Consider the following 27,753-nt stretch of genomic DNA (forward strand, 5'->3'; position numbering starts at 1 on the left):
GATTCATAACTTCAGAAATCTAGACTTACTTCCTTCAGGGCTTTAGTATTGCAGGGAGTGCTAGTCAGATGTGAAAATAGTGCGGTTAAGGGACTGTGAGACAAACTACATGTACACTGTACGCAGAGCTAGGCATTAGGGCAAATAATGTGGTAAGGGGACTGTGAGACAGGCTACCTATGTCCATGCGCTACCAACAAACCGCATAAACACCGCCCTTTGTAAACAAACACATTCGTCCCATTTCAACGTTTCCCTTAAAGTAGCAGAGAGTTAAGCTTGTTTTCATAATGCACACCACCTATCCCCACAAGGCATACGTGCTTACACAGCCTGACAACATAAGTATCCCATCGACATACACAATTACGTCACAAGTGTGTCCCATATGTCTACATACTGCACGACCCTAAGCTAGGGTCCGCTTATATCGGTATTATGGACTGCGCGTGTTAGTCACAAGAACCTGGACACTAGTGGTTTCACCTGACGGCGCACGCCCAATAACGAGGCACTTTCACTGACTATGTATAGCGTGGCAACACCTTGTGAACAGCATACAGTCAAGCTAAACGAAAGGATGAAATGTTGACCCAGATCTTCTCTACCTGCTGACGTCAGGACGCTAACAGATCAGAAGGTATAATGTATACATATTTCACAGATTTGCAACGTATCAAAAATTTTCTGAGCATTATTACCTACATCGTATTCAGCTGTCAAATATAGGCAGCTACAGCTGTCATGGCGAGTGGCCGATCGAAGTCGAGTCGAGCCGATGCGTAAATGTCTCGTGTGGAATTGGGAGTTTGCCAGCTTGTTATACATTACGTAACGTATGTTTATAGCCTATAGGTGCATGTTTACATGAAGTGGTATGTACGTCAAGCCGTATTAACGGGTGGAGAGTGTCTTTAACTGAATTAACTTGTTTCAAATGTGCAGCTTCCGGGTCCATCAGTTTGCCAACACAGGTCAGCAAGAAGTTGCATACTACATAGACAGTCGTGCTACTACTCCGTAGAAGGCTAACCAAACGTATTTCTGACTGATATGAAATGGTAAAGTGTGCTTCTTCTCATCTCTTGGAAAATATCCCTTTTCGCTCCTGTTTTCCTATCTGTATATCACGTATATGTCATGCCCTTGATATATAGCACACAAAATGCTTTTCTTCAATCTGCCCCAGCTGGCCACATCCATTAATCGAAATGTATACATCCATCGCATAAACATGTGAACATTCTGTGAACAATAGCTTTGTGATCTTTGGCTCTTTCTAAATGTTATGGATTCAGTCTATTATCTGAATGTCGTTATTTCAACCATGCTCTTGTCTAAGCTATAGGTCCTTGTAGGATCCGCGTTAAAATTGGTCTTCAGTAATAGGCGACTAATGGGGTTGGGTTGTCAGGATTGCTGACTTGGTTGACAAATATCATAGGTTCTCAACTGCGTTGATCGGTGCTCATGATGTTGATCCCTGGATTGCCTGGTCCACATTCAATTATTTACAGACCGCTACAACATGGCTGGAATGCTGCTGCGAGCGGTGTAAAACTAAACTTACTACAAGTCCCTGTCCCCGACTGTAATCATGAAGGTTTCCCCCAAGACACGTTCTGCGGTGCTGTTTAATATGTGTGAGTGAAAAAGAAAACGGTCAGTGTCAGTTCGGTCAACCGTATCGAATAATCGTAAACCATCCAACGATGGAAAATTTATTATAGGTCCACACAAACAGCAAAGTCAAGCGTAAAACTGACACTGCGGTGATCGCTGTCCAATTTTACTTTTGTACAGGTATAAGCATTCACACCCCATGGAAACAGAATAGATGTTGGCCTGTTATTGAAATCGTTTCCAGTGTCAACAATTGAAAAGCTCAAGTGACTTCCAACCTGTTGCATTCAAGCGTGAAAGGGGGAACGCTGTGTATGGTATGAGGGCAACACTGATAACTTTAGTTATGAATGATTGTGATAACGTAACATTTTCACTCAGCACTGTTAACACCTCAGTGGACACCTTCGGCGTCATGTTGGCATTCACGTGTAAACCAATATATTTAAATTTGTGTGCGTCGAAAATGACAGACTATTGTATGGCATTGAATTTGATAGCACGTAGGAACTGTCTTTAAACAGTTTCTTTTAACATTCGACAGTGAGATTTCTTATAGGTATTTCGACATCATTGGATACAGAAATAATAGTCAGATACCCATGATAGATCCGTCGCTGTTTGTTTGTTGTCTGTTTCTTGAGGGCTGGGGGCTGGGGTAGGACCATCATTGAGCTATTATAAATAGTAAATCTACCACGGTGCGCGATGCTACATCACCATGTTTAACCGACAGGTATGTTTATCCAGGTACACGGCGCCACAACGATAATCGTCATACCTCACCATTATAACTGGCACGTATATCTACCCAGGTACACGGTGCCACAGCTATAATCGTCATACCTCACCATTATGACTGACATGTATATATATATATATATCTATCTGTTCAGGTACACAGTGCTACAACTATAATCATCATCATCATCATCATCATTATAAGGCGACTGCTTGCCGTAAGACGCGACTAACGGGATCGGGTGGTCAGGCCCGCTGACTTGGTTGCCACATGTCCGCCTCCGCCACTTTGCTGGAGCATTGCTGAGTGCGGCGTAAAACTAAACTCACTCATCCACAAGTATAATTGTTATCTATATCTTGTCAGGTGCACGGTGCCACGACGATAATCGCCATGCATCACCACGACATACCTTTCATTGACGATGATGCATCGCATCCCGGACCAACACAGAACCACGTTCAAAACCATTCCTCGCAAGCTACTGCTCCAGAACAACGCAGAAGTAAGTGAAACATAACTGTAGTTGTTTTGTCGCTGAGCTCAACAATGCCATGGGCTCTATATGGTCAACTGAAGCAGCAGTCGTAGCATGAAGAACAAGAGTACCAGAGGCAAACACGAACTTTCATAATACACGAATTTAAGCATTTTTCTGGGAATGAAACCTTTCGTTCTGACGAACGGTCGTTCGTTCACTTATTACAATACTATCTACGATAATATCAGATACATACGTCGTGTTGCTTCAACCATTAGTCCAGTACTTCACTATTACAAACATGGAATGAAGATTCGAGATGCACACATAAATCGTTCTTTCGTTAAATTAGCATATCTCTTGTTCATCGGTCTAGACGAATACGTCATGCTGAAGTTAGATACCGTAAACTATTTAACATTGTTTCATCTAATTAGAGATAACTGATGCATGACGAGTGTTTTGACTCATCCGTGACATGGTAAATGATATCTTTTTGCATCAGTCAAGACGAATAAGCTGTGCTGAAGTAGCCATGAAATATGCGATATATGTTCATCTTGTGAGAGTGAGTGACTGAGTTTACCTTTAGAACATTTTTAGCAATATTCCAGTAATATCACGGCGGGGGACACCAGAAATGGACTTCACACAATGTATTCACTAGGCTACCTTACCGCCCACCATCCTGTAAGAGATAACCAGAGTAAATGTTTTGAATCACCCGGAACATGTATGACTGAGTGCTGTCATTTTTTGGTCTGCGTTTTAACAGATAAAGTGCCCCGCGTCCCCGAAACTTCCCTCCAAATCGTTCCCTATGTTCCACCACGGACGAGACGGTTTACTGACCTGCAATACGCTGCCAAAGATGGAAACTTGCAACTGGTGAAGCAGCTGTTATCAGAGGGACGCACTGATATAGAAAGTATAGGAGAATATGGGCGAACTGCAGTCATGTTGGCAGCGGAGAAAGGGCACAGAGTCGTGTTCGACGTCCTCGTAAACGCCGGTGGTAGTATGACTGTGATCGACGATGACGGCAACAACATCCTTCATCTGGCTTGTCTTGGAGGCAACGTGGACATGGTGAGAGCTGTCCTGGCCAGGAACGTTGTCGACATCAACAGCAGGGGTCAGTTTGGACGAACACCTGTAATGGTCGCAGCAGAGAAGGGTTGTAAAGGGATGTATAACATGTTGGTGAGTTTCGGTGGGAATGAAGCACTTGTTGATGCTGATGGCATGAACATCCTCCACGTTGCCTGTCTTGGAGGCAGGGAAGACATGGTGAGATACATCATTACAAAGAACATCTTGGATATCAACAGCAGAGGACAGTATGGAAGCACCCCTCTGATGCTGGCATCAGAGAAGGGTCATAAAGGAATATTTGACTTGATTGTAAAGCGAGGCGGCAATGTACGTACACTAGATGACTTCGGGAACAATATCCTCCATATTGCCTGTTGTGGTGGCAATGTGAGGATGGTGAGGTATTTGATTTCTAAACGCTTCGTGGATATCAACAGCAGAGGACAGGACGGAGGTACGCCCATTATGTGTGCAGCAGAGAAGGGACACAGGGTTGTCTTTGACTTGCTTGTCAGAAGAGGAGGCAACGTTTCATTGGTAGATGATAAAGGTGATGACATTCTCCACGCGGCCTGTTTGGGGGGTAATGTGGATATGGTCAGGTATATACTGGCCAAATACAGGATTCCTGTGAACAGGAGGGGGCAGTTCGGACGGAACCCAGTCATGGCGGCAACGCAGCAAGGTTGTAAAAACCTGTTTGACTATCTTGTGCGAAAAGGTGGCAACGTGCTCCATATCGACTACGAAGGAAACAACATTCTTCATGTTGCGTGTATAGGAGGCCATGTTCAGATAGTAGAACACGTCCTATCTCTAGGGTTTGGCCTTGATATCAACAGCAGAGGTCAAAGGGGCAGGACACCTGTGTGGGTTGCTGCCCACATGGGACCCAAAGACGTCTTTGACTTTCTGGTAAGGGAAGGAGCCGACGTTTCCCAAGCGGACGACGACGGTAACAACATCCTACATGCTGCATGTCTTGGTGATAATGTAGAGATGGTGAGACACATACTCGCTAAAAAGATCGTGGATATTAATTTTAGGAATAAAAATAAGTCGACGGCAGCAATGCTAGTCAACAATGATGGACAACGGTCAATATTTGATACGCTCGTTGCTCACGGGTGTGCAGTAGATCTAGACTAACCCAAAGGGTCCACTCGGGTTTAAATATTGACATGTGATATTAAATGTGATATATATTTAATACAAGCATGATAATCTCAAACGGACGGAACACGGATGCAGATTAAATGTCTCTGTGGACCAGGATGAAGGCAATATGTCGTGTTGTGTCAGTCGTCAGCACTCCAGCAATATCAGCAATATCACGGCAGCTTGAACAATATCATATTCGATACCGGTGAAGCAAACTGTAAGTATCGATCTGTCTAGATTGCTATTGTGTGAGTAGTAAACACAGGTGAGTCATACATAATTATAAAATGTTTGTTCATTTCGAACTAAACGCCAGATGTCGAAGACATGTCTCCATAACAAGCCTGCATATGTTATGAAATATAGCATATAATAGAAATGAACTCCCGTCGGTGACTAGTATTTCCACTAGCGAGGTATATGTCTTGTTAGGTATTAAAGAACAGTAACAATAAATCCGGGAGGAAATCAACAAAAATATTCAGTAACGAATCAGATGTGTGCAGAAAAGATCTGATCACAGGAATAGTCAAAAGTACCAAAGTATACCAAAGTGTAACAGAAGAAGTATCACCTCAGGCACGGGTCTTTGTTCAAAATATGCCTGTTCACCCAGCAGAACATCGGTACCCGGTAAGGCGAGATGGCTGACCCAGCAGTAAATCGGTACGATGTGGAGAGATAGTTATGTGATAGCTGACCCAGCAGTAAATCGGTATGATGTGGAGAGATAGTTATGTGATAGTTGACCCAGCAGTAAATCGGTATGATGTGGAGAGATAGTTATGTGATAGTTGACCCAGCAGTAAATCGGTACGATGTGGAGAGATAGTTATGTGATAGCTGACCCAGCAGTAAATCGGTACGATGTGGAGAGATAGTTATGTGATAGTTGACCCAGCAGTAAATCGGTATGATGTGGAGAGATAGTTAGGTGATAGCTGACCCAGCAGTAAATCGGTATGATGTGGAGAGATAGTTATGTGACAGTTGACCCAGCAGTAAATCGGTATGATGTGGAGAGATAGTTATGTGACAGTTGATCCAGCAGTAAATCGGTACGATGTGGAGAGATAGTTATGTGATAGTTGACCCAGCAGTAAATCGGTATGATGTGGAGAGATAGTTAGGTGATAGCTGACCCAGCAGTAAATCGGTATGATGTGGAGAGATAGTTAGGTGATAGCTGACCCAGCAGTAAATCGGTACGATGTGGAGAGATAGTTATGTGACAGTTGACCCAGCAGTAAATCGGTATGATGTGGAGAGATAGTTAGGTGATAGCTGACCCAGCAGTAAATCGGTATGATGTGGAGAGATAGTTAGGTGATAGCTGACCCAGCAGTAAATCGGTACGATGTGGAGAGATAGTTATGTGACAGTTGACCCAGCAGTAAATCGGTACGATGTGGAGAGATAGTTATGTGATAGTTGACCCAGCAGTAAATCGGTACGATGTGGAGAGATAGTTATGTGATAGTTGACCCAGCAGTAAATCGGTATGATGTGGAGAGATAGTTATGTGATAGTTGACCCAGCAGTAAATCGGTATGATGTGGAGAGATAGTTATGTGATAGCTGACCCAGCAGTAAATCGGTATGATGTGGAGAGATAGTTAGGTGATAGCTGACCCAGCAGTAAATCGGTACGATGTGGAGAGATAGTTATGTGACAGTTGACCCAGCAGTAAATCGGTACGATGTGGAGAGATAGTTATGTGATAGTTGACCCAGCAGTAAATCGGTATGATGTGGAGAGATAGTTAGGTGATAGCTTACCCAGCAGTAAATCGGTATGATGTGGAGAGATAGTTATGTGATAGCTGACCCAGCAGTAAACCAGTAAGATGTGGAGAGATAGTTATGTGATAGCTTACCCAGCAGTAAATCGGTATGATGTGGAGAGATAGTTATGTGATAGCTGACCCAGCAGTAAACCAGTAAGATGTGGAGAGATAGTTATGTGATAGCTTACCCAGCAGTAAATCGGTATGATGTGGAGAGATAGTTAGGTGATAGCTGACCCAGCAGTAAACCAGTAAGATGTGGAGAGATAGTTAGGTGATAGCTGACCCAGCAGTAAATCGGCACACGATGGGGTGAGAGGGTAATGCGATGGCTGACTCAGCAGTAAATCGATACCCGGTAGGGCAAGATGGTAAAGTGATAGTTGACCCAGCAGTAAATCGTACCTGGTTGGTTGAGATGGCTATGTGATAGACGACCCAGCAATAATTGGGTACCCAGTAGGGTGAGTTAGTTACGTGATAGTTGACCGTAAATCGATACGATTGGGTGAGATAGTTATGTGATAGTTGACCCAGCAGTAAATCGGTACGATGGGGTGAGATAGTTATGTGATAGTTGACCCAGCAGTAAATCGGTACGATTGGGTGAGATAGTTATGTGATAGTTGACCCAGCAGTAAATCGTTACCCAGTAGGGTAAAATGTTAATGCGATAGTGGGCCTTGAATCTCACTGGCAGCCTCATTTACATAATCCTCGGAGAGAAGAATATGCAGATGGAATTCACACGTATCCATGTACATTGACCATGGTTATATCAAACATAATGATATTAATAATACGATATAGAGGGACTTTCATAATAGAATTTGGCGCATTGTAAATCAACAACATTAGAATTTTTAATAAACTAAGTCTTTTTAAACCATGTTAAACATTCGTCAAATGCAAAAAATACACGTGGACCAAGCCATATTGCCACACGTGAATATCACGAAGAATTCAGGGCATGAATTACTCCCAAAACCTTTGGTAAGAGTTCAGAAGCTCTTTCAACGCCGCATGGTAAGAAATGAATTGAGCCTGTCCCCAGCTCTGACATGGTGATTCATACCCTAGAGTATCAAAGGACATAACGCGCGCAGTTGGATTTTATCTAGAGTTACAACGCATGCTTAGCCGTCAGCGACAGTCGCGCAGGATGAAAACGTGTGGCATTACACCAGATATAGCTTCATACAGTGTCAGTGATGAATGCATAATGACCTCAACACAGCTGAATCGTATCTATTCATACGAATTCACAGCACACTTTACCCAATATTCATCTCTCAACAGGTGTGATAAGACCGCAAGATGTATGAACATAGGTGTAAGTACATGTATACGTGACATACTATTCAAAATATGTTTAGGCGACGTGAAATATTATGTAATTTGAAGGAATCACGAGTTCTTTAACTTTATTTGGGTGGCATATGTCATATGCTTGACAAATAAAAAACACATTGTGGGCGCTGCCACAAATGTACTGCTGATTCAAACGGGACAAATTTACTGTACTCTGTAGCCTGTCAGCGAATACATAAGATAATTGTATTCTTAACTGTGAAATACACTACCCATTAAAAGTTGCACACACTTGAAGCACTCACTATTTGTTATTTACACATATGTGCCTACATCGAAGATGAATATGTCCACTACCTGGGGAACCAAGTCTAAACTTTCGATGAGTATTTCCACATTTGGAATTTTCGCTGCATGCCATTTCATTTTAGCTGGTGCGAGGGATTTTTATGGTGCTTCCTTTAATGAAAACAAATCATGACACTATTGTCGTGCAATCTGTGTTCCTTGCCTGTGCTGTTACTCTTTTAACATTATGTTTACCCATAATGAGTTCAGGTTTGGACCGAACTTGAAATGTGAAACGATTGCGTACTAACTCGACGGGTCATAATTTACAGACCAGACTCATGCCAGTTACATTCGGACGCTGCTAGACAAAGGTAAGCTACCAGTATGGTCCGTCTCACTATGGCCCGCATGTTTTCACACCTTCTTAACTGATTCTGTTCTGAGCTCTCACTATGGACCACCTCCCCATATGGCTTCCCACTATGGACTGTGACTCCATTACAGCATAGTGAGTGAATGAGTGAGTGAGTGAGTTTAGTTTTACGCCACACTCAGCAATATTCCAGCTATATGGTGACGGTCTGTAAATAATGGAGTCTGGACCAGACAATCCAGTGATCAAGAACATGAGCATCGGTCTGCGCAATTGGGAACCGATGACACGTGTCAACCAAGTCAGCGTGTCTGACCACCCGATCCCGTTAGTCGCTTCGACCGACAAGCATAGCCGCCTTTTATGGCAAGCATGGCTTGCTGAATACAGCATAGTGAACTACTAAACAAAGAGAACCAACAACAGCACTAAACCTAATCTTATGTCCGTATGGCATGAATACTTTTCATGATGGATCAGTGCATGTAATATTAGGTTAATTGTATGACCACTGTTTAACTAATTACACTCACATTTGTCAACCTGCGTATGGTTCCACTACGCACAAATTACATAGGCCTGCATGTTAAGGAGTACGGCAATGTACATATGTTGATTAAACTGTTGCCATTCGATAAATACTGAACGGAAAATTAAACAGAAATAATATGATCGGAGGTAAGATGATTCCGCACAAATGTGCAAAATTTAACTTAGAACTTAAATTTATTTATGCTACACTGATTTAACATGCGCATCTATGGAAATTGCGTCAAGTGTCCGAATATAACTGACACGGGTCTGTATGACGAAGACATACAAATGTTATACATATTGTATTACGACGACAGTCTTCCAACATGACAGAAATGATCTATATCTTTGTTTCTTATTCCGTGTGTTGACACGACCTGTGATATCTGTATGTTATCGCTATATGTTTACCAAAAATAAAAGATTTGATTTTCGGGGTTTGCGTTTGTGGTGATTGCACATGCTGGTACTCTACCCCGACGAATATACACCAGGTAGGTTTTATTGCAAGGAGAGAGAACAAAGCATCATTTTGCAGCATCCATTTGATTTCAAGGGGGGGAATAGGGGTCGGGTGGTTCAAAGGGACACAGCTGTTTCTTTATATTTCCAAACTTTTAATACTTGTTTCGGTTGATGTTTGAACTTGAATTTAATTTTAGTAATGGTATCTTCCCGTTTATAAATTTAATTTATCATTTCAGTTTTCAAAATGTGTGGCAAATGATCAAACGTGGGAAGGTTTGAGCTGATAATAAACTCGAAGAGATTTTTCGGTGATATTTACTACATAAACAATGTGTTGGATAAAGATAGGGAAGAAATAGATTGTTTGAAAAAGAAACCCAACGACCACCCACACAAATCAAATGGATTCTCTCTCAGAATTATGAATAGACACCCATCTTCTAATTCACAATCTAATTAAAATACCACTTCAAATTGTCCAACATTTTATGCCCAAAACTGCAATAAACTATTCAAACAACACACCATCACTGATAACGTAGTGTCGTCTGCTCCGAAACCCCTCCACCGAGAAGTCGAATCTGCAAGCAGTTATGTGTTGACTGGCGTGAATTAGCGGATGGTTAGTCATTCGATAATTCTGTAATGAAATTTAATGCAGTCTTACTCACCCGAAAAAATCTTTGTTTCACAATTCTTCAATTCTGCCTTGGTGAACTCAGCACCAAAGTCCGTAAGTTGTGTTTTAATCTAGAAGTCCTGCTTCCTCCTGCACTTGCTGGTAATATCAGTCCGAATATCACTGCGAATGAAGTAGTGAATCACACTTTGATGTTGTCATATTCCAGATTAACAGACGTATTCGCTATAAATTTCGCTCACATTTACAAAAGTACACCGGACCTAAACTCTGTTTCACCGAACCCCAAGAAGTCAACAGTGCTTTCGAATGACATTCGGTTGGATCGTTCCGATGAGCAACCATGGGAGACAAAGGCTAGAACCGACCTCGTATTATGGTATAGTCCTCTTATTATCTTCGTGCCAAACGCACATGAACCTAACAGTTATTAGCTTATATACCGTGTGATATCAGATCAATCTTCCAAAACGATTTTAACTGTTATATGTCGCCTACCATCCCCCTGACACCCCTAGTGAATATTGAACTGTCCTTGAGCGCATGCTTGGTGTTTCTCGTGATGTTCTTGTTTGGTGACATCATAAAGATCACATCGAGAGAAAATGTTCATTTCTTGTGAAGTATACCGGTAAACGGCTTGTTTATCAAATTACCTGTTTTATTCGAACATGTATGTAACATTTACAGCTGACTAAAAAGTGCGTTAAACGTCACCGTCAGACCGTCTCACAAACACTGGTTTAACAATTCCAACAGTCAACATCTAGCAAGACTGTCCAAAACAGATACCAATGTGCAGCTGGCATTGGTCAGTGTAACGAATGATTTAAAAAAATACTCCACTGAAGTAGGTTTACTAACATGGTAAATGTTGAATATAGTTATTCTCACATATGTATAGATTACAAAATATGTAAGACAATAAAACAAATATAAAATAAAAATATTACTTAATTCTGAAAACAATCGTTGACCAGTCTAAGTAAACTTATCCTCAGTACTTTTCGTTACACTCCACTACTGAGTCGAACAGGACCTCATGGGAGGTCGCGTCAAGTAACCTTTCAGACTGACCAATCGGAACACAGCTTACCAAATCGCGAAAGAGGACATTCGCACATACCTTTTGAACTTTCTATCTCAAAAAGGTTCGAACCCGAAATATTCTGAATGCTAATTAGCGTACACTCGCTTCCGGGTGATGCACATGGCGTGCGTACAACCATATCAACGGTGATAAATAGTCGCTGAAAATAGTGTTTTGGCAATATTCAAGGATGTCATCTAGCGGAAATATTAGCTAATGGTAACCATGTCAACAGAAACCCCAAAGCGTATATACTGCAGGTCAAATACTTGTGTTATATGCTGATTTTTGTTTGTGGAGACATCTGTGTCAGTGACCTGAATATTTTGAAAGTCCCTCCAATCCCTAAATAGTAGCCGTTGTCTGATTGGTTAAATCTGTTTAACCGTCTCGCGTTTCATTGGACGGTCATTGGTCGCTCAAAGGTTACCTGACGCGACCTTCTACTAGGTTATGTTTGACTCAGTGGTGGAGTGCAACGAAATACACTGAGACTAAGTTTACTTAGACTGAATCATTGACATACATTTTGAAAGATGTAAGAATGGCGACTTGCACGCCATCGTTGTGCTGATGCAAGCTCAGATCAACCTTCAGGTTAGCAGATACTCTGAAATTCTTTATGGGTATGGCGGTGGGGTAGCCTAGTGGTCAAAGCGTTCGCTCGTCACTCCAAAGACCCTGGTTCGATTCCCCACATGGGTACAATATCTGGATCCCATTTCTGGTGTTCCCCGCTGATATTGCTGTATTATTGCCAAAAGCGTCGTGGAATAATGCACACTCGGGTCTTGTGCGTACCAAGCAAACGCTTAACCACTCGGTTATCGTTCCTTCCCAGCTGAATTGAAAGAAGGACAGATCCTAACTGAATTCAACAATGTGACATGTAAGAAATGTGGGTGAGAAGCTCCAAGTATGATGCTTTTAAAACTATACATTCTGAGAAAATATTGGTGAACGTGCCCAGACGCCCGACTAGACAGGTCTAAGATGCTCGACACGATGACCATGGATTCGAACACCAGCTTCTCTGTCAATATGATTCTTGTTTCTCCAATACACAATAGAAAAATTATGTTCTATACTCATAAGAAATGTCTACTATAGGAAGGACCCTACAACATCACGAACATGAGTTTATGAACCACGATCAAGCGTTGATGATACCAGGCATTCAACACCTTTAGCAACCGTCACAAATACATGCAAAGGCGTGTCAAGTGCTCGTCTAAGAAAACATGTCACTCCTTTTCGTCATATTGGACTTTTACTCGGCACTTTATAACAGATTTTCTTGAAGCTTGGATGTTGTAGCCACGATCAAACAACTTTTGAGTACGAATGGCATGAAGTTCTTCCAAAAGAAATGTCTGAATATTGTCCTGTCCAGCAGACATATTAATAACCACAAGTTAATAGCAGAAGTTTTGATCTGTAAAAATCCGATTTTACTAAGTGCCAAGACCCTCAAAGCTATTTTAGCTACCCGTGCACATTCCTCATAGGTAATTATTTTATCGTTTGTAACATCTTACGTGTGCATATGTATGGAATATTCCCTTCATATTTTACATCTTAACTGTAAGTTTTATGATCACTGTATACAACTAGTACTCTTATTTAACAAATACTCTACTTACAATGCATGTTTATCTCATTCTATTATGTACCTTTTATGCACTTAGTGAGGAGCATATTGCTATTGTATGTAAATATCGATTTCGTTTTACACCATCTCTCATAACCCATTTTGTATGTAAATTGTATATCTGTATTTTATATCTAGAGGTGAGACGTAAATATTTAAGATTGTCTGTCTGTCGTAAGAGGCGACAAAGGGGATCGGGTGGTCTGGCTCGCTGACTTGGTTGCCAGATTGCGTAGATCGGTACTCATGCTGAAAAACACTGGATTATCTGATTCTGTATCGATTATTTACAGGCCTCTCTCATACAGCTGGAATATTGCATTGGGGGTTCGCATAACTTACTGTCAATGAGGCCCGACGGGAAGTCAGCGATAAGGTCCCTTTGAAGTGTGAACATCTCATTGTCATGCACCGTCTTTGTTGCCGTATATCTATGTAATTCTGCACAAATCAAATAATGAATACAACGCATTGAAAGGCGTGCATAACGCACACTATTCCGATTTCAGAATATGCACGTTCTTTTGAAAGAAGTGAAAAGACCTGTCGCTTGATTCTCAGATCAGTCTGTGCTAATAGTGTGATTCCATCATTGATAGTGAATATTTTTTTAATGAAGTGTTGTGTTGAATTTATTCAAGTTATCATGACGTCTGACTTTGAATGTTGAAATATTTTTGTAAAGAAAATCATAGAAGAAATTATACAGAGCTGAATATGCACAGTGAATTAAGTGTTATTCATAAGTGACACATCACACATTCTCAAAAAATGTAGCTCTATTCGCGGTGAATAGGGTATACCGTTTCATGAATCAGACTAGTTTGATATTTAATGAAAACGGGCATGAGTTATGCTTCTATTTCGTGAACTTTCCCTTGCTTAAGGATATAAAATTTACTTCGGTTCAAATCAAATTTTCTGAAGTCAATTTGCACAAACGGTAAGTACAAAACTGATAAGCATTGTTAAGCTGCTTTCCAGCCGTTACGTGCGCCCATCTGTGAAATGCTTTACTCTTTGGAGATCCGCGAAGAGCTTGGTTAGAACTGATCTTCGGGAACTCATGCTGGTCGTCAAAAAGCGACAAACGGGATAGTGTGGTCATACTGGTGTGCGGTGTAAAACTAAAATCACTCACTTAGTTTGCTTTTTTTGGAAACATTAGACGAGTTGAACATTAGCTGAAGCGCTAGTAAAATAACAATGACTTTGTTTTATTTGCGTGTGAAGCACATATCTGATGTTGCCAGTCGTGATATTAATGTTTTATCGCTGAAGGCAGCGTAAAGGCATGCTCACTCTTGTGATGTCACCGAGGGTGTAGGCTTATGATGTCACCTTGAGTTACACATACCCACTTACTGTCGACTAAGAACCGGTGGGCGTATTACAAGCCTTTCAGATCGCTTGACTTAGTGCTTTACATAATTGCATGACTATACCACGACAAATTTGACAGCGAGGTGAATGAATATCCTTCTCACATCAACTCAACATGATTGCAAGCTCTCCGTGCGGCTTCGATGGCAGCGCGATGAGAAATGACTGAACAGGTAGGGGTGTATGCCGCTTTTAGCAAAGTTCCAGCAATATCACGCCAGGGATACCACTATTGGTCTTCACACATTGTCCTTATGTAGGAAGTCGAACCCGAGCGAACGCTTTGGTCACTGGACCACCCCACCACCCCGTTATGTGAAGGATAAATTTAAATGTAAATTCTTTTTTCTCGTTTTAGGAAAAATATTCAACTAAAGTTAAACAACTCGTGAAATATGTGTTAAGTAGTATTCTACATTGGTAATGTCATCCAACATGTAATCATGTAATCATGTAATCAGACGAGAACCACACAGTCCATTTGGCTCGAAAGAGGACCGATGACCTGCAAACTCGAAAACTAATAAACATAAAATACTCAATGAAACGTTGATCATAATTAAAACATTAGACCAACTCTGTGAGGTTTTTGCAGAATATGTTTCCTTGAAACAAAAGTTAAAGTTGTTTAATAAAATATCACTAAAATATTGACACAGTTCACTAATTGTTAGAGGGAGGAGTGCAGAGAAAGGGAAAGCCAGGTGTGCGAGAAAGGGTGGAGAGGACACAACACAGGTTAATGAATCAAAAACTTTGTCAATGAGTATTTTATGTGTATTAGGTTTCGAGTTAGACTGCAATTCATCGGTCTGCTTTTGAGCCGAACGGACTGTTATGGACGGTGATGGGTGTGACGGAGATATAAGAATGATAGCAAGTATGATTGTTTGCATTGTTTATTGTTTTACGCCGCACTCCGCAATGTTCTAGCTATAATACTGCGGTCTGTAGATAGACTCTCGACCAGACAATCCAGTGGTCAAAATTATGAGCATCTTTACGCCAAGCACGGGTTACTGCAGCTGTAGACAGACTCTAACCCGCATCTTCAAGGGTCTCTAAAGGATGTAATTGTGTAGTAATTAAGCACAGGGAATAGGTGCAAAACAGTAATTCACTTTAAACCAGTAATGTTCATATCGTTTAACATGCCATTTTGAAAATAAAGGATATTATGTGAGTGCCCATGTCATACTATATCTACATAAATGCCTAAATGTTGGTATTTCCCGAAGTGAGAGCGACTGATGTGCCGATACTTAGGCATGAGTGTCATAAACATAGTGTTATGGGCACAAGAATAATATTCTGTTTATTACCGAAGTCGTTAAAGTGAAGAAATACACCCAAATCTACTTTCAACATGGGCTAGTTACTCGTCGTTGTCGCCGCATGTAGAACGCAACGTCAAAGAAGAACCGTGACGTCATAGCATTGTTCATGACGTCAAGTTACCATGACAGAGTGATATTTTGCCCGAGGCATCGTCTGAAAAGTATGAACCCCGATATGTTCTAAATTGTTTTAATGTACATTAATCTGGTTGCTAATTTAATAAGGATATAATACTGTGTTGGTGCCCCGTTTCAAAGTCGTCGTGATGCACGCTTGTGTGCATTGTGTTTTTCTTTTTCAGTTGCAACAGTCAGTAATCGACGCCGATGAAGGCGTTTCGGTTGTCTTGGCAAAACTTCGGGACCAGCTAGTACACAATTATATCAAACATATGATGCTCAACTTGAACTCATTGAAAACATTGTTGACTAGCCCATCAACATTTGGACAAACAGTAACGTGTTTTCTGAACAATAGCATTGTACAGTGACATGAATTCGAAATCGTGTATAACGGTATATTTTCCATATCGGTTTCTCTTCGTCTTTTATGATGTATTCGCCATTCAAACAGCGAATATCAGAATAGATATGACACAGATTAAACGTTAATTAAACCAGATGGTATTTACCAATGTAGTTCCTCATTTACATGCATAGAGAATGTGATGCATGAAGCAACAGGCAATATATGCACGTCCGAGAGTCGTTCTCCACAACACCTGACAGGGATTCTTATCTGCATTCATCTTTTACTGACGAATGAGTATTGACATGTGATGATTGATAAAACAACAATGCTAGGTAGCATGGGTTTGTTAACCATGTCGTTACTACTGCACAAAGTATCTTTGTATAGTGTATACACTTATATGTAGGGCTTTGTTTTTTGTGTGTTTGGTTTTTTTTTTGCTTTTGCGGGGTTTTTTTGTTTTGTTTTGTTTTTGTTTTTGTTGGTTGGTTCGGTTTTATTGTTTTGTTTTGTTTTGTTTTGGTTTGGTTTGATTTTTGTTTTGTTTGTTTGTTTGTTTGTTTTTGGTTTGTTTGGTTTTTTTTGTTTTTTGTTTGTTTTTTTTTATTTTTTTATTTGGTTTGGTTTGGTTTTTGTCGGGGTTTTTTTTTGTGTTTTTTGTGTGTGTGTGTTTTTGTTTGTTTCTTTGTTTCTTTTCCTTTTCATTTTACCCTTACATATACGAAACTGCATTAAGTTCAGCAGACTCGACACTTTCAATGATGGTGTATGGGAAATGTTTAGCTTTATGCCTATGCATTATTCTAATACATACTACCATGAAAAGTTTCGACTCACTTGTGTAAATGTAGCCACTTTCTTCAGTCAACTTTTCTAAACGAGATTTCGCAAAATAGTCCTTGCTTATTAAAGGTACCGTTTACAGATCAACAGATGTATTGCAAAAGAAGCCCGTAACGTTGAAATGATGAGTTCGATAAATGATGAAACTCAGTCGTAGAATTCTTAACAAAACCTTGCACCCAAACTCGGCTGTTCTCACGCACTATATTGCACATGTTTGTCAATGATTTAATGCGTGAGTAAGTTTAGGTTTACGCCGCACCCCGCAATATTCAAGCTATATGGCGGCGGTCTGTAAATAATCGAGTCTGGATCAGCATGGTTACCTGATCCCGTTCGTCGCCTCTTACGACAAGCATAGTCGCCTTTTATGGCAAGCATGAGTTGCTGAAGGCCTATTCTACCCCAGGACCTTCACGGGCCACTTAATGCATGATCGACGTACAATTCAACTGGATATGGTTTGCAGCTGGTTCTCCCAAGTTAGAGGAGAAATTCATCTTTGATGTAACAATGATGATGATGATGATGATGATGATGATGACGATTGGTGATGACGGCGCTGGAAGGTGATGAGCATGCTTCTGCTGCTGCTGCTGCTGATGATGATGATAAATAATGTGTGTGTGATAATGATTCTACACTATTGTTACTTTCATGACATTAAGAATTGTTGCCTTTTTTACTCCCAGTCGTGACAGTGTTTGTTGTATACGTATATAATATATGATATAAGAATAAAAATATCATTTTCCTAGTGGTACATTAACTGTTCCAAAGCACTTTTCTAACTTGCCTTTCTAACTTACCTAAATAAGTGTTCTAACATGCAGCTTTTGAAAAGACTACCTCGTTCTCCTTTTTTTGCCATAATCCCAAACTGATTGTACCATCTCCAGGGCGACATGAATTCTTTTATTTTTTTTACCCAAGCTTACCAATTATTGTCACTCTCGTGACACCATCCAACTGACAAAAATTGTTCTAATTGTTACTGTTGACTGACAGCAAACAATTATGAAAAGGCTGCATTGTTTTCTTGTCATGGCGAATTCTCTTCCGTGTTTACATGTGATTACAAGCGCACATTATTGGATTTTGTATAAAAAAATACCTGGAGTAAATATCGCTCGACTGGAGATTTGTGTTGGACAGCGCGATGTGCACGGTGAAGAAGGTCGCCATCATTGGTGCGGGTGTGTCAGGACTGGTTGCGGTGAAATCGTGTCTGGAAGAAGACCTCGAACCAACGTGCTATGAACAGTTTGACAACATTGGTGAGATTACACTTCTACATACCCGTTATTTCTGTGTGTGAGTTTATTTTTTATGCTGCACTCGGCAATACTACATTTAAATAGTGACGTTGTGTCGGACAGCGAACGAGTGGGTGCGATGTTACGCCTATTTTAGCAATATTCTAGCAATATCAAGGCGGGGAACACCAGAAATGGACTTTACGCATGATTGTACTCATGTGGGGAATCGAACCAAGGATTTTAGCGTGGCGAGCAAACACTTCTACCACTAGGCTGCCCAACCGGATAACATCAGGAATGAGTATCACAATAAGCAAAACACAAGGGAACACCGAAAATCGAGAGACATGATTCAAATACAAATAGGGCGGTGGGGAAGCCTAATGGTTAAAGCGTACGCTCGTCACGCTGAAGGCCAGGCTTCGATTCCTCATATGGGTACAATATATGAAATCCATTTCTTGTGTTTCCCGCTGTGATTTTATTGGAATATTGCTATAAGTGGCGTAAAATCCTCTCACTCACTCACTCACTCACTCACTCACTCACTCACTCACTCACTCACTCACTCACTCACTTAAATACTGCTGACAGATTACCTAAAGAACGAGGCTGCTAGAATGCAGTGAGAACAACTAAGGCTAAAGTACTGTCTAAAATAGGAAAATTAATGTTCGGGTTTCTTTTATATCTACAATTAAAGTCGTTAATATGTGAAAGGGTGAAATATCTGTTTAACGGAGTTTGACCTATGTAGTACAGTCTAAGTGGTAGGTAGAAAAAGGAACTTTACTGAGAGATAATAGTGTAGAAATGGGCAATGCGCTTTTCTCGGTTCTTGTGTTCAAAGTCTAAAGCGACTTGTTTGAAACAGACCAAGACTTTATGTAAATTAGCATGCGGTGAAATTGTATTACAAAGGGCACCTTTTATGTGCCAATTTTAATATTAGACTTAGCTTCATTATAAACGTTAGCTGGCGTAAAAATATGAACTCTCATGCTGAAACTATGTAGGATGTAGCAACCATATCACTATAACAAATAGCAGGTAGGAAGGGTCGTCTCAAACGGTATGTCAGGACGGTGTGTCATAGACGGAAGCTGTCGGGCTGGGAGATAGAGATATCAGAGTGTCATAATAATTTAGAAACAACATCCAGTCCTGCTGATCATCGGGTAATCATGCCACCTATACATTTTGAGATGTCTGATATAAGCTTTTCTATGGCACCAAACTCTTTTACATATCTCAACATAATTATTAGGAAAGAAAGGTTGAAAAAAGGTTGTTTCTATTTCTGACAGTACTTTATGCTGATGTGATTTTAAATTTTGACTCTCCAGTTTGAAGAGCACTATGAACCGTTAAGAATCATGTTCTCGTTTACGAAAACTTCATCATGACGACTAATTATTTCCTTACAAAGGGGGTTTATGGAACTGCACAAAAGAGTACAGAGAAGGTCAGGGAGCAAGGGCGTATGAGAACCTCATCTCCATCTTCTCCAAGGATATGTTCGCCTTCAGCGACTTTCCATTCAGTAAGGACACTCCCCAGTGTCTGACAAACGCCACCATAATCAGCTACCTACAACGTTACAGCGACAAAAACAACCTCAGACAGCACATTAGACTTGGAACAAAGGTTAAGAAAGTCCGGCGGTCAGATGACTATGAAGTCAGCGGAAAGTGGGTTGTGGAGACAGAAGACGATGAAGGGGAGGACACTTCAACCTTTGACTATGTTTTGATCTGTTCTGGCTTCTTCAAGAGTGGGAGAATGCCAGACATTGATGGACTGACTTCTTTTCTGGGACCAACAGATCACTCTAGGACGTTCTGGAACGGTGAAAAGTACAGAGACAAGACAGTGCTAGTTGTTGGTAGGCGGTTGTACTTGACTTTTTCGCAGAATTGAGTACATTTATTTCAATAATGAACCTTTTATGAATAGTTCTGTCTAACCCCAACACTATCAGGCTAATGCCGTCCATGTTTGGAAGTCTGGAGAAAGACAATAACGACAACAATGGCTTCAGATTATATTATTGCACCGCCTGTATAAATTGTATTCTATATCTTCCCTGTGTATAGAGATACGAACACGCAATGCACAGTGTGCGAAATATATAGCCCCTGACCTTGAGTTTTGAAGGTCTAATAGCCCTTACGATAAAAGAGCTTCGAAAATATAGGCCCTGGCCCGCTAGCTTCCGGATTTGCGAATTATTGTTATTTGAGCTTGTAACTAGCCCGAATGGCTTGTACATCTGGAAACTATTTTGCATATTTTGCACTCTAAATGGAAGCGCACGATATGCTTATCTTTTACATGAACACCTGGTGTCATAATTGATTGTCAGATCCATTCATGTTAGTTTCATTGCTGTTTTGCTTTTCACGATGGAAAAATAATTACTATTCTGGCATTGACGCCTCATAGTCAGTCAATATCAACTAAAATGTTAATGTGCTGATTTTCCATCAGGCAAGTCACCATTCCAGGATATGATGTCTCACCATGTTTGTCGCAAGAGCATAAATGGCAATCGGGATGTTCCAAAATCTTGTTGTTATCTACTGGCAGCAAGACCCGGGCTCAGATATGAACAAATACTGTAAGCTGTAATAGCATTACTGCAGCACAAAAACAACATTCATTCGTTCACCCGCCGGAAAATCCAAGCCACCAAAGACGTTTATTAGTAAGAAGGTCTTCAGTCATCAAATCAAAATATGATCATATTATCCTCACACATCAAGAACAAAAAAAAAAAAAGAAAGAAAACCACAACAATAATATATTGATAATGTGACACTGAATATAGTTACGTTTTGGGGTTCATTCAACCCCGTTCACCCTACTTTTGTTCGTTTCTTGTTTAACACTGCGTTCAGCAAAATTCCAACTAATAGAGTGATCAACAGTATGGGGTTTGGCTTCTTGGGGTTACTGAAGACCAGTTGTAAACCTCTTACAGTGGAGCACCATTTCCGTGCTAGTTCGTGGTAAGCGTCTAAAATCTGCATCACTTCGGACTTTCCTCACACTTGAAACTGACACGCAGTGAAATTCATTGGAAACAACGGCAATAAATCAATCTCATTTACTAGATAGAGAATGGCAGTGCAAAAGGATACACAGCCTTGACTATCCTAAAATGCAAAACTCGTTTGGTAGAATTGGATAAATAGGTTTGGAAATAATATGAATGGATCGCTAAAATTCAGTAAGAACACCACGTGTTCTCGAAAGTGAATACAGCTTTGATCATGAAACAATAAAGAGTCGTTTCAGTCATTCTAAAACTGGCATCTCCTCCCCGTTTCAACCGTACAAACGTATAATGCTAATAGGGATCCACACGATTAATTTTCAAAATTGCCTCCGTTACCAAGATGGCCGCACTCATGTTAATATTTCTTCTACTTCCGGTCAGGCAACTCCAACTCTGCGGGAGAAATTGCAGTGGAAATATCAAGATATGCTCGAAAGGTAATGTATATGCAATGGTATGTGTAATATATGATCCTCAGTAGAAAGTAAGAAACACCCGATAAATATTTGTTTCATATGACTACATTTATATTGTGATTCTCGTGGCCAGTCAAATACACTTACAAGATCAAATAGCGTGTTTTTTGGATTTCATTCGAGTAGTGAAGTACAAGAGCTGATGGACAGTAAGGACCTTCCCATAAAACAGTTCTGGCTTTCTAAATATTGACTTGTTTTATCATCTGTAAAGCCTGTACATGTCTGTCTCTCTGCTCGGTGATATTTTTGATATCGTACTGGAAGAATCTTGCCTATGTATATGCCGCATATGTGGCCATATATACTAATGATGATGATGATGATGATGAATGCTGCTGCTTCTGATGATGGTGTTGGCGATGGGTGGGGCTGGGGGGTGTTGGTGCACGTAATGATGAGAATGGTGACGAGGATGTCCTCATTTTCACGTTTACCTGAGCGTTCGACAAAAAGTGCATGGTTATTACCCATGTAGTGGTACCATTATTTATCGTAACATGATGGTGATGATGTCTTCATTTCCAGGTTTATCTGAGCGTTGGTCAAGGTACATGGGTATTGCCCCGTGTTGCTTCAGGGGGCATGCCCCTCGACAAGTTAATCCACCGAAGGTCCAACTACAAGAATGTGGCAAGATTAGACGGCCTCATGCGCAGCATCGCCAACTCCCGCATCGACCACAACACATCAGGCCTGGCACCACCTCAGCCGCCATCCCGGAGCAGAACGATGATCAACGGCGACATCCAGTTGCAAATCTTATGTGGTAGAATTGAAGTTGTTGGAACGTTACTTCGTTTTGGAGAACAGTCTGCTGAATTTAAGGACAAAGGACTGGTTGAGGGCATGGATGCCGTTTTGTTCGCAACTGGATACGACTGGAAGTTAGAATTCCTTGATGTGAACATTATGGGAGGTAAGGGTAACTACTTCTGCTTCTTCTTCTTCTACGCCCACCATCACCACCACCGCTACGTCTACTAGGCGCTGAGGATGTGCCCCAAAGTGCTGTGGATGAGGCGCTATGAAAGTACTTTAGTGCGTTAATTGGAATGGTTTGTGTGAAACTGAAGTAAACTGTTGCGAACAACATTTTCTTTCTGATTTCATCTTTTGCGGAATTCGGTTGAATGATGAACTGAGGGAAAACATAAGGGATCGCATTAACACAAAAGTGTTCCTTAATTTTTTTTCTTCATAAGCTTTCTATCCCATAGCATGCGAAGAAAGCTGGCAAAAATAAAAGAACACTTGGTTGTCATGTGATCCCATAGTTTTTCCCTTGGTATATTATTGACTTATATCCGTACTTTATGACAGAACAAATATAGCACGAATGCCCAAAGAAGCAATGTGATTACAATTCACCAAGCGGAAAATGAAGACGATATTGTGAAATTATGACACATTGCTCACCTTCCTCGGGAACCCTATCTGGCGCTAAGACCAATTTGGATCTTAGGATGATAATACCTTGTAATATAACAAATATGATAGGGAACAACATCTTCTACTTCTACTACTACTACTACTGCTACTACCAGTACTACTACTACCACCACCACTACTATTACTACTGCTACTACTACTACTAACTACTGCTGCAACTACTACTGTTGCTGCTACTACTACTATTACTGCCACTGCAACTACTACTACCACCACCACCACCACAACTACTACTACAATGACTACTACCACTACTGCTTCTGCAACTTCTACTACTGCTACTACTAGCACTACAGCTACTACCACTACTACTACACTGCTACTACCAATACTACTAATACTATTTCTACTACCACTACTACTACATCTGCTTCTATGCTGTAACGTGCGGTTGTTGTCTTTACTAAGTCTTGCTGACAATACTACATGTCGTTGGCGTTTGCTGTACGCTTCTGGAGTCGTTGTCTTTTCAGTTGTAATTAGATTCCTACCAACTTATGCACTGTCTCACAGTGAAATACGAGTTAGCATTGGTGTCCACAACAAACCATCTGGTCGTGAGAGGAGGCTAGCGGGATGTTGTGGTCATGAACACAAACTAATGTGATGCATCTTATCGTAGTTCGATGTTCATGATGTCAACCACTTGGTAGGTTACAGACCGTGGCCATACAGCGGAGTTTCTTGCTGAGAGACACGAGAAACAGCACACCATGGTGAACCATGGTAACACCGACGGCCTGGTAAAAATTGTAGTCACCTAAAATAGTTGTAAACAATTTTACTTATGCGGACTGAATTATCCTGTTCAGATAAAGGAAGCCTTCCCTTTTACAAGATGGTCTTCCCCATCGTCCTGCCCAAACAGAGCCTAGCAGTGATAGGCTGCATGGACCCAGACGGTCCTATTCCCCCGGTAACTGAGCTCCAATGTCGACTGGCTGTCAGGGTATTCAACGGCAAACACCAGCTTCCTCATGTCAAGGTCATGATGAAGGACATCAAGAAGAGAGATGACTACGTTCTGAAGAAATATGGTCGTTTTAAATACAGGGTATGTTGTTGGATGTCATATTTTCAATTGTCTGGTCCAGACTCGATTATTTACAGACCGCCATATAGCTGTAATATTGCTGAGTGCGGCGGAAAACTAAACTCACTCACTCACTCATATTTTCAGCACCCATAAGTTCCGCGTTACAGCTGATATTCAGTAACCCATGCTTGTCGTACGAGGTGATTAAGGGGATCGGATGGTGAGGCTGGCTGACTTGACTGACACATGTCATCGTATCTCAGTTGCGTAGATCGATGCTAATGATGTTAAACACTGGATTGTCTGGTCCAGACTCGATTATTACAGATATATGGCTGGAATATTGGGGCGTTAAAGAGCAAATCCACAAACCAACCAAAAAGAGTCTTTCAGAATTGCCTCTCAATAATCCTATTTATTATTATTTGTCACAAATGACACGGGTGGTGAATCAATCATGGAATTTTGGTTTGGCATGGTTTCTTTAACGTCGTAAACGTTCGTCTTGAAGAGTTGCGTCCCTTGCATGCGTCGGGGTCCTGTGCTTGACATTTTGGATTGCATTGATTCAGGGCATGAAACTCCCAAGATTTAGATGTAAACATTGACAGCCATGACCAAAACTTACATGTCCACAAATCCTCACATGTGTATGTCTAAAGTTTAACCCGGCCGTCGGGCAGGTGTATTTGAAAATCTGGTTAATTCGCAGCTTGATTATGAACTTCCCCTGAACCCGTAGCGTTCACTACAGTAGTAAATGTCTCAGGTCTATATCATATCTGCTTGGATTCTCTCTCCATATATGCTGATAGGTATGATACTGATTTTTTTAGTTTTCAAGACAACTTTATACATAAATAAACTCTTCTAAACTACTGCTTATGCGTCATAAAATGACATTTTTTTTATTTATTTTATTGCAATTTGTATCTTTTTACTATGATCAAATTAATTCTCACATGCCAAATTAAAATTACAATATATTTGTCACAAGGCTTCAAATACGTTTCAGTTGGCAGTTACAACTCTCATGTTTCTAGAAATACTGTTGTGTCGAAGTATGAAGAACTGGGTAAATGTTTCGAGGTATCCGAGGTACAAGTCATGACTGAATAAAGAATCCACAGGGACTAAGATTGTTCTTCGACACCTCCGTCAGTTTGATCAGAGTTTGGCACAGCCAGGATGTTTAATTGTATATGTTCTATGTTGTAGCTTCCACACACCCCTTACCGTGACGAGTTGGCAAAGGAACTGGGCGTCTCTCCTTCATGGTGGGACCTGATCAAAGCTGGACCCAGGCTGGCCTATCAGTACCTCCATGGCCCAGCCTTCTCTTACTTTCACCGTTTGTGGGGTCCAAATACATGGCCGGAAGCCAAACAAGCCATCTTCAACGCGCTGGATCCCAGGCATAGCCAATGTGCTGAAAAACCTAACAACTCATAGTGAGTCAGTGAGTTTAGTTTTAAGCCGTGTTTAGCAGTTCCAGCAATATCCCAGTGGGGGTCACCAGAAAATGAGCTTGGCACATTGTACCTATGTGGGGAATTGAGCACGGGACCAGCGAACGCTTTAATCACTATAGGCTACCCCACAGCTCCTGGAAGCGTGGAAAATCAAACAGACGGAAATAGACTGTAATGTACATTGTGGTCTTTATTTTAAAAAAAAATATTTATTTCTCAGACTAATGGGGTTTCAAGATCGTACTGTCCTCAGTGAATAAATAACAATCTACCGACTATTCACGTTGTTACCTGTTCGTTCTCAAGTTGAAACTTTAAGTCAGAAATGAATCCGAAATTGTTCAGTACGAAACCAGCAAACAGCTGACACATGTTCTGTATCTTACAATTGCATTGTAAAATTAAATAAATTTCCAGACCAACACAAATCACTAAAAAGGAAATACCCTGGCAAAACAATATCGAAGGCAATATTATATGAAATCGGTGATTAAAGCATGGGTTACTGAAGGACTTTTCTACCCCGGATCTATCTTCACGGATCGCAACAGAGGACAACCTTCCAAAATAGATCTGTGCTCAGTGTTTAAAACAAAGTTTCATGAATATTCTCAACTATTTGAGACCTCAAATAGTAGTCTCTTGCCTAGATTAGTCAGATAATGTACGAAAGGTCTTGATTAGTTCTACATGGTTGCAGCCTTTGAAATACACCACGGCCTTTCCATCACGTGACTAGAAAGTCACCCAGAATACCTAGTACAATCCATTTGCGACAAAACAAACACGATGAATCGTTAAGATGGTGGACAATACATGCAAAGGAAAGGACTTTAATCAAATAAACATTTTTGATAGTAACTGTCCAACAGTGTACCTTGTCACAAACAATTCCAAGAAACATAACAAAGTTAAGTCAGATTTCAGGTTTTTAATCGATTCAAGAATTACAACTGAACGGAGGTACTGGCGTTTGTAAGGAATCTCTTCTCCGGAGGCGGTTCACCCTGTGCCGACAGATGCTCGTAGTTGCTGTCTGAATTGCTTTCCTTTGAACGAAGTCATCTGCTTTTCTGGCCTCGCTGAAAGAAACATCAGTGTTGTTAAAGAATCTTCTGTTTAATTGTTTGGAGGTATATCACATCACTGATGTCATTTGTTCAGAAACAGACATCATATGTGAGCTTCAAAAATTTCTTTAATACACGATTGAGATATTATTCATTTAACCGCAAATCGTGGTATTCATATTAAGGTATCTAGGTAATTGTGGCATAAAAAGCAGACATGTGCCTACACGCATATTGGCCGACTTTAGAACTGATACCTCTTACAGTATCTCATTACTAAAATCAGTAAATAGGAATGTTTACGAAGTCTAATGAAATGTAAGGGGTATGTCTTATATTAAAAGCGTCAATGTTAACTGCATACATCATTTTGCATCCATTTGATTTACGTCCCTGGTTTGTCTGTTATTAACAAATTATCATGAATCACAGTACCTTGTAACAATGGACTATCGGTGACATGTGGACGGTCCGTTCAGTGAAGTGTTCGGTAGTGTCAGAGTCATATAGGCATGTCGCAGTTGTTGTCCGCGTTAAGAAACTCCTGCTGCCTTTAGGAGTAGACTGACCGTCTGTGTCAGTGGGTGTCCACTGATGAGGACTTCAGCAAACCATGCATCAGCTAACTTGTAGCTGAGATTTCTC

At 40.8% G+C, this 27,753-nt stretch overlaps 2 protein-coding genes across 2 annotated transcripts; both read left to right on the forward strand.

Moving 5' to 3' along the window:
- The first annotated feature begins 530 nt into the window (after positions 1-530).
- LOC137268687 (ankyrin repeat domain-containing protein 50-like) lies at positions 531-9,832 on the forward strand. Its single transcript, XM_067803290.1, has 3 exons — positions 531-640; positions 2,732-2,870; positions 3,622-9,832. Exons 2-3 carry the CDS (start codon positions 2,759-2,761, stop codon positions 5,088-5,090), a joined length of 1,581 nt encoding a protein of 526 aa, XP_067659391.1. The 5' UTR covers positions 531-640; positions 2,732-2,758; the 3' UTR covers positions 5,091-9,832.
- An 8,609-nt stretch (positions 9,833-18,441) lies between these two features.
- Positions 18,442-26,308, forward strand: LOC137267709 (dimethylaniline monooxygenase [N-oxide-forming] 2-like). The gene is made up of 6 exons (XM_067802172.1): positions 18,442-18,559; positions 19,971-20,426; positions 21,984-22,039; positions 22,607-22,997; positions 24,343-24,584; positions 25,785-26,308. The coding sequence occupies exons 1-6, from the start codon at positions 18,442-18,444 to the stop codon at positions 26,016-26,018; spliced, it is 1,497 nt and encodes a 498-aa protein (XP_067658273.1). The 3' UTR covers positions 26,019-26,308.
- Positions 26,309-27,753: the final 1,445 nt, after the last annotated feature.

This window comes from Haliotis asinina, chromosome 16 (genome assembly GCF_037392515.1).
Source record: "Haliotis asinina isolate JCU_RB_2024 chromosome 16, JCU_Hal_asi_v2, whole genome shotgun sequence".
In the NCBI taxonomy this organism is placed as follows: Eukaryota; Metazoa; Mollusca; class Gastropoda; order Lepetellida; family Haliotidae; genus Haliotis; species Haliotis asinina.

Bases quoted from the DNA above. Each gene is read 5' to 3' on its own strand.
- LOC137268687 (XM_067803290.1), top strand. From the start codon at position 2,759: ATGCATCACCACGACATACCTTTCATTGACGATGATGCATCGCATCCC. The intron at 2,871-3,621 runs GTAAGTGAAACA...GCGTTTTAACAG, and splicing joins TGCTCCAGAACAACGCAGAA to ATAAAGTGCCCCGCGTCCCC.
- LOC137267709 (XM_067802172.1), top strand. From the start codon at position 18,442: ATGTGCACGGTGAAGAAGGTCGCCATCATTGGTGCGGGTGTGTCAGGA. The intron at 22,040-22,606 runs GTAATGTATATG...CTTCATTTCCAG, and splicing joins TATCAAGATATGCTCGAAAG to GTTTATCTGAGCGTTGGTCA. The intron at 22,998-24,342 runs GTAAGGGTAACT...TATCCTGTTCAG, and splicing joins TGATGTGAACATTATGGGAG to ATAAAGGAAGCCTTCCCTTT.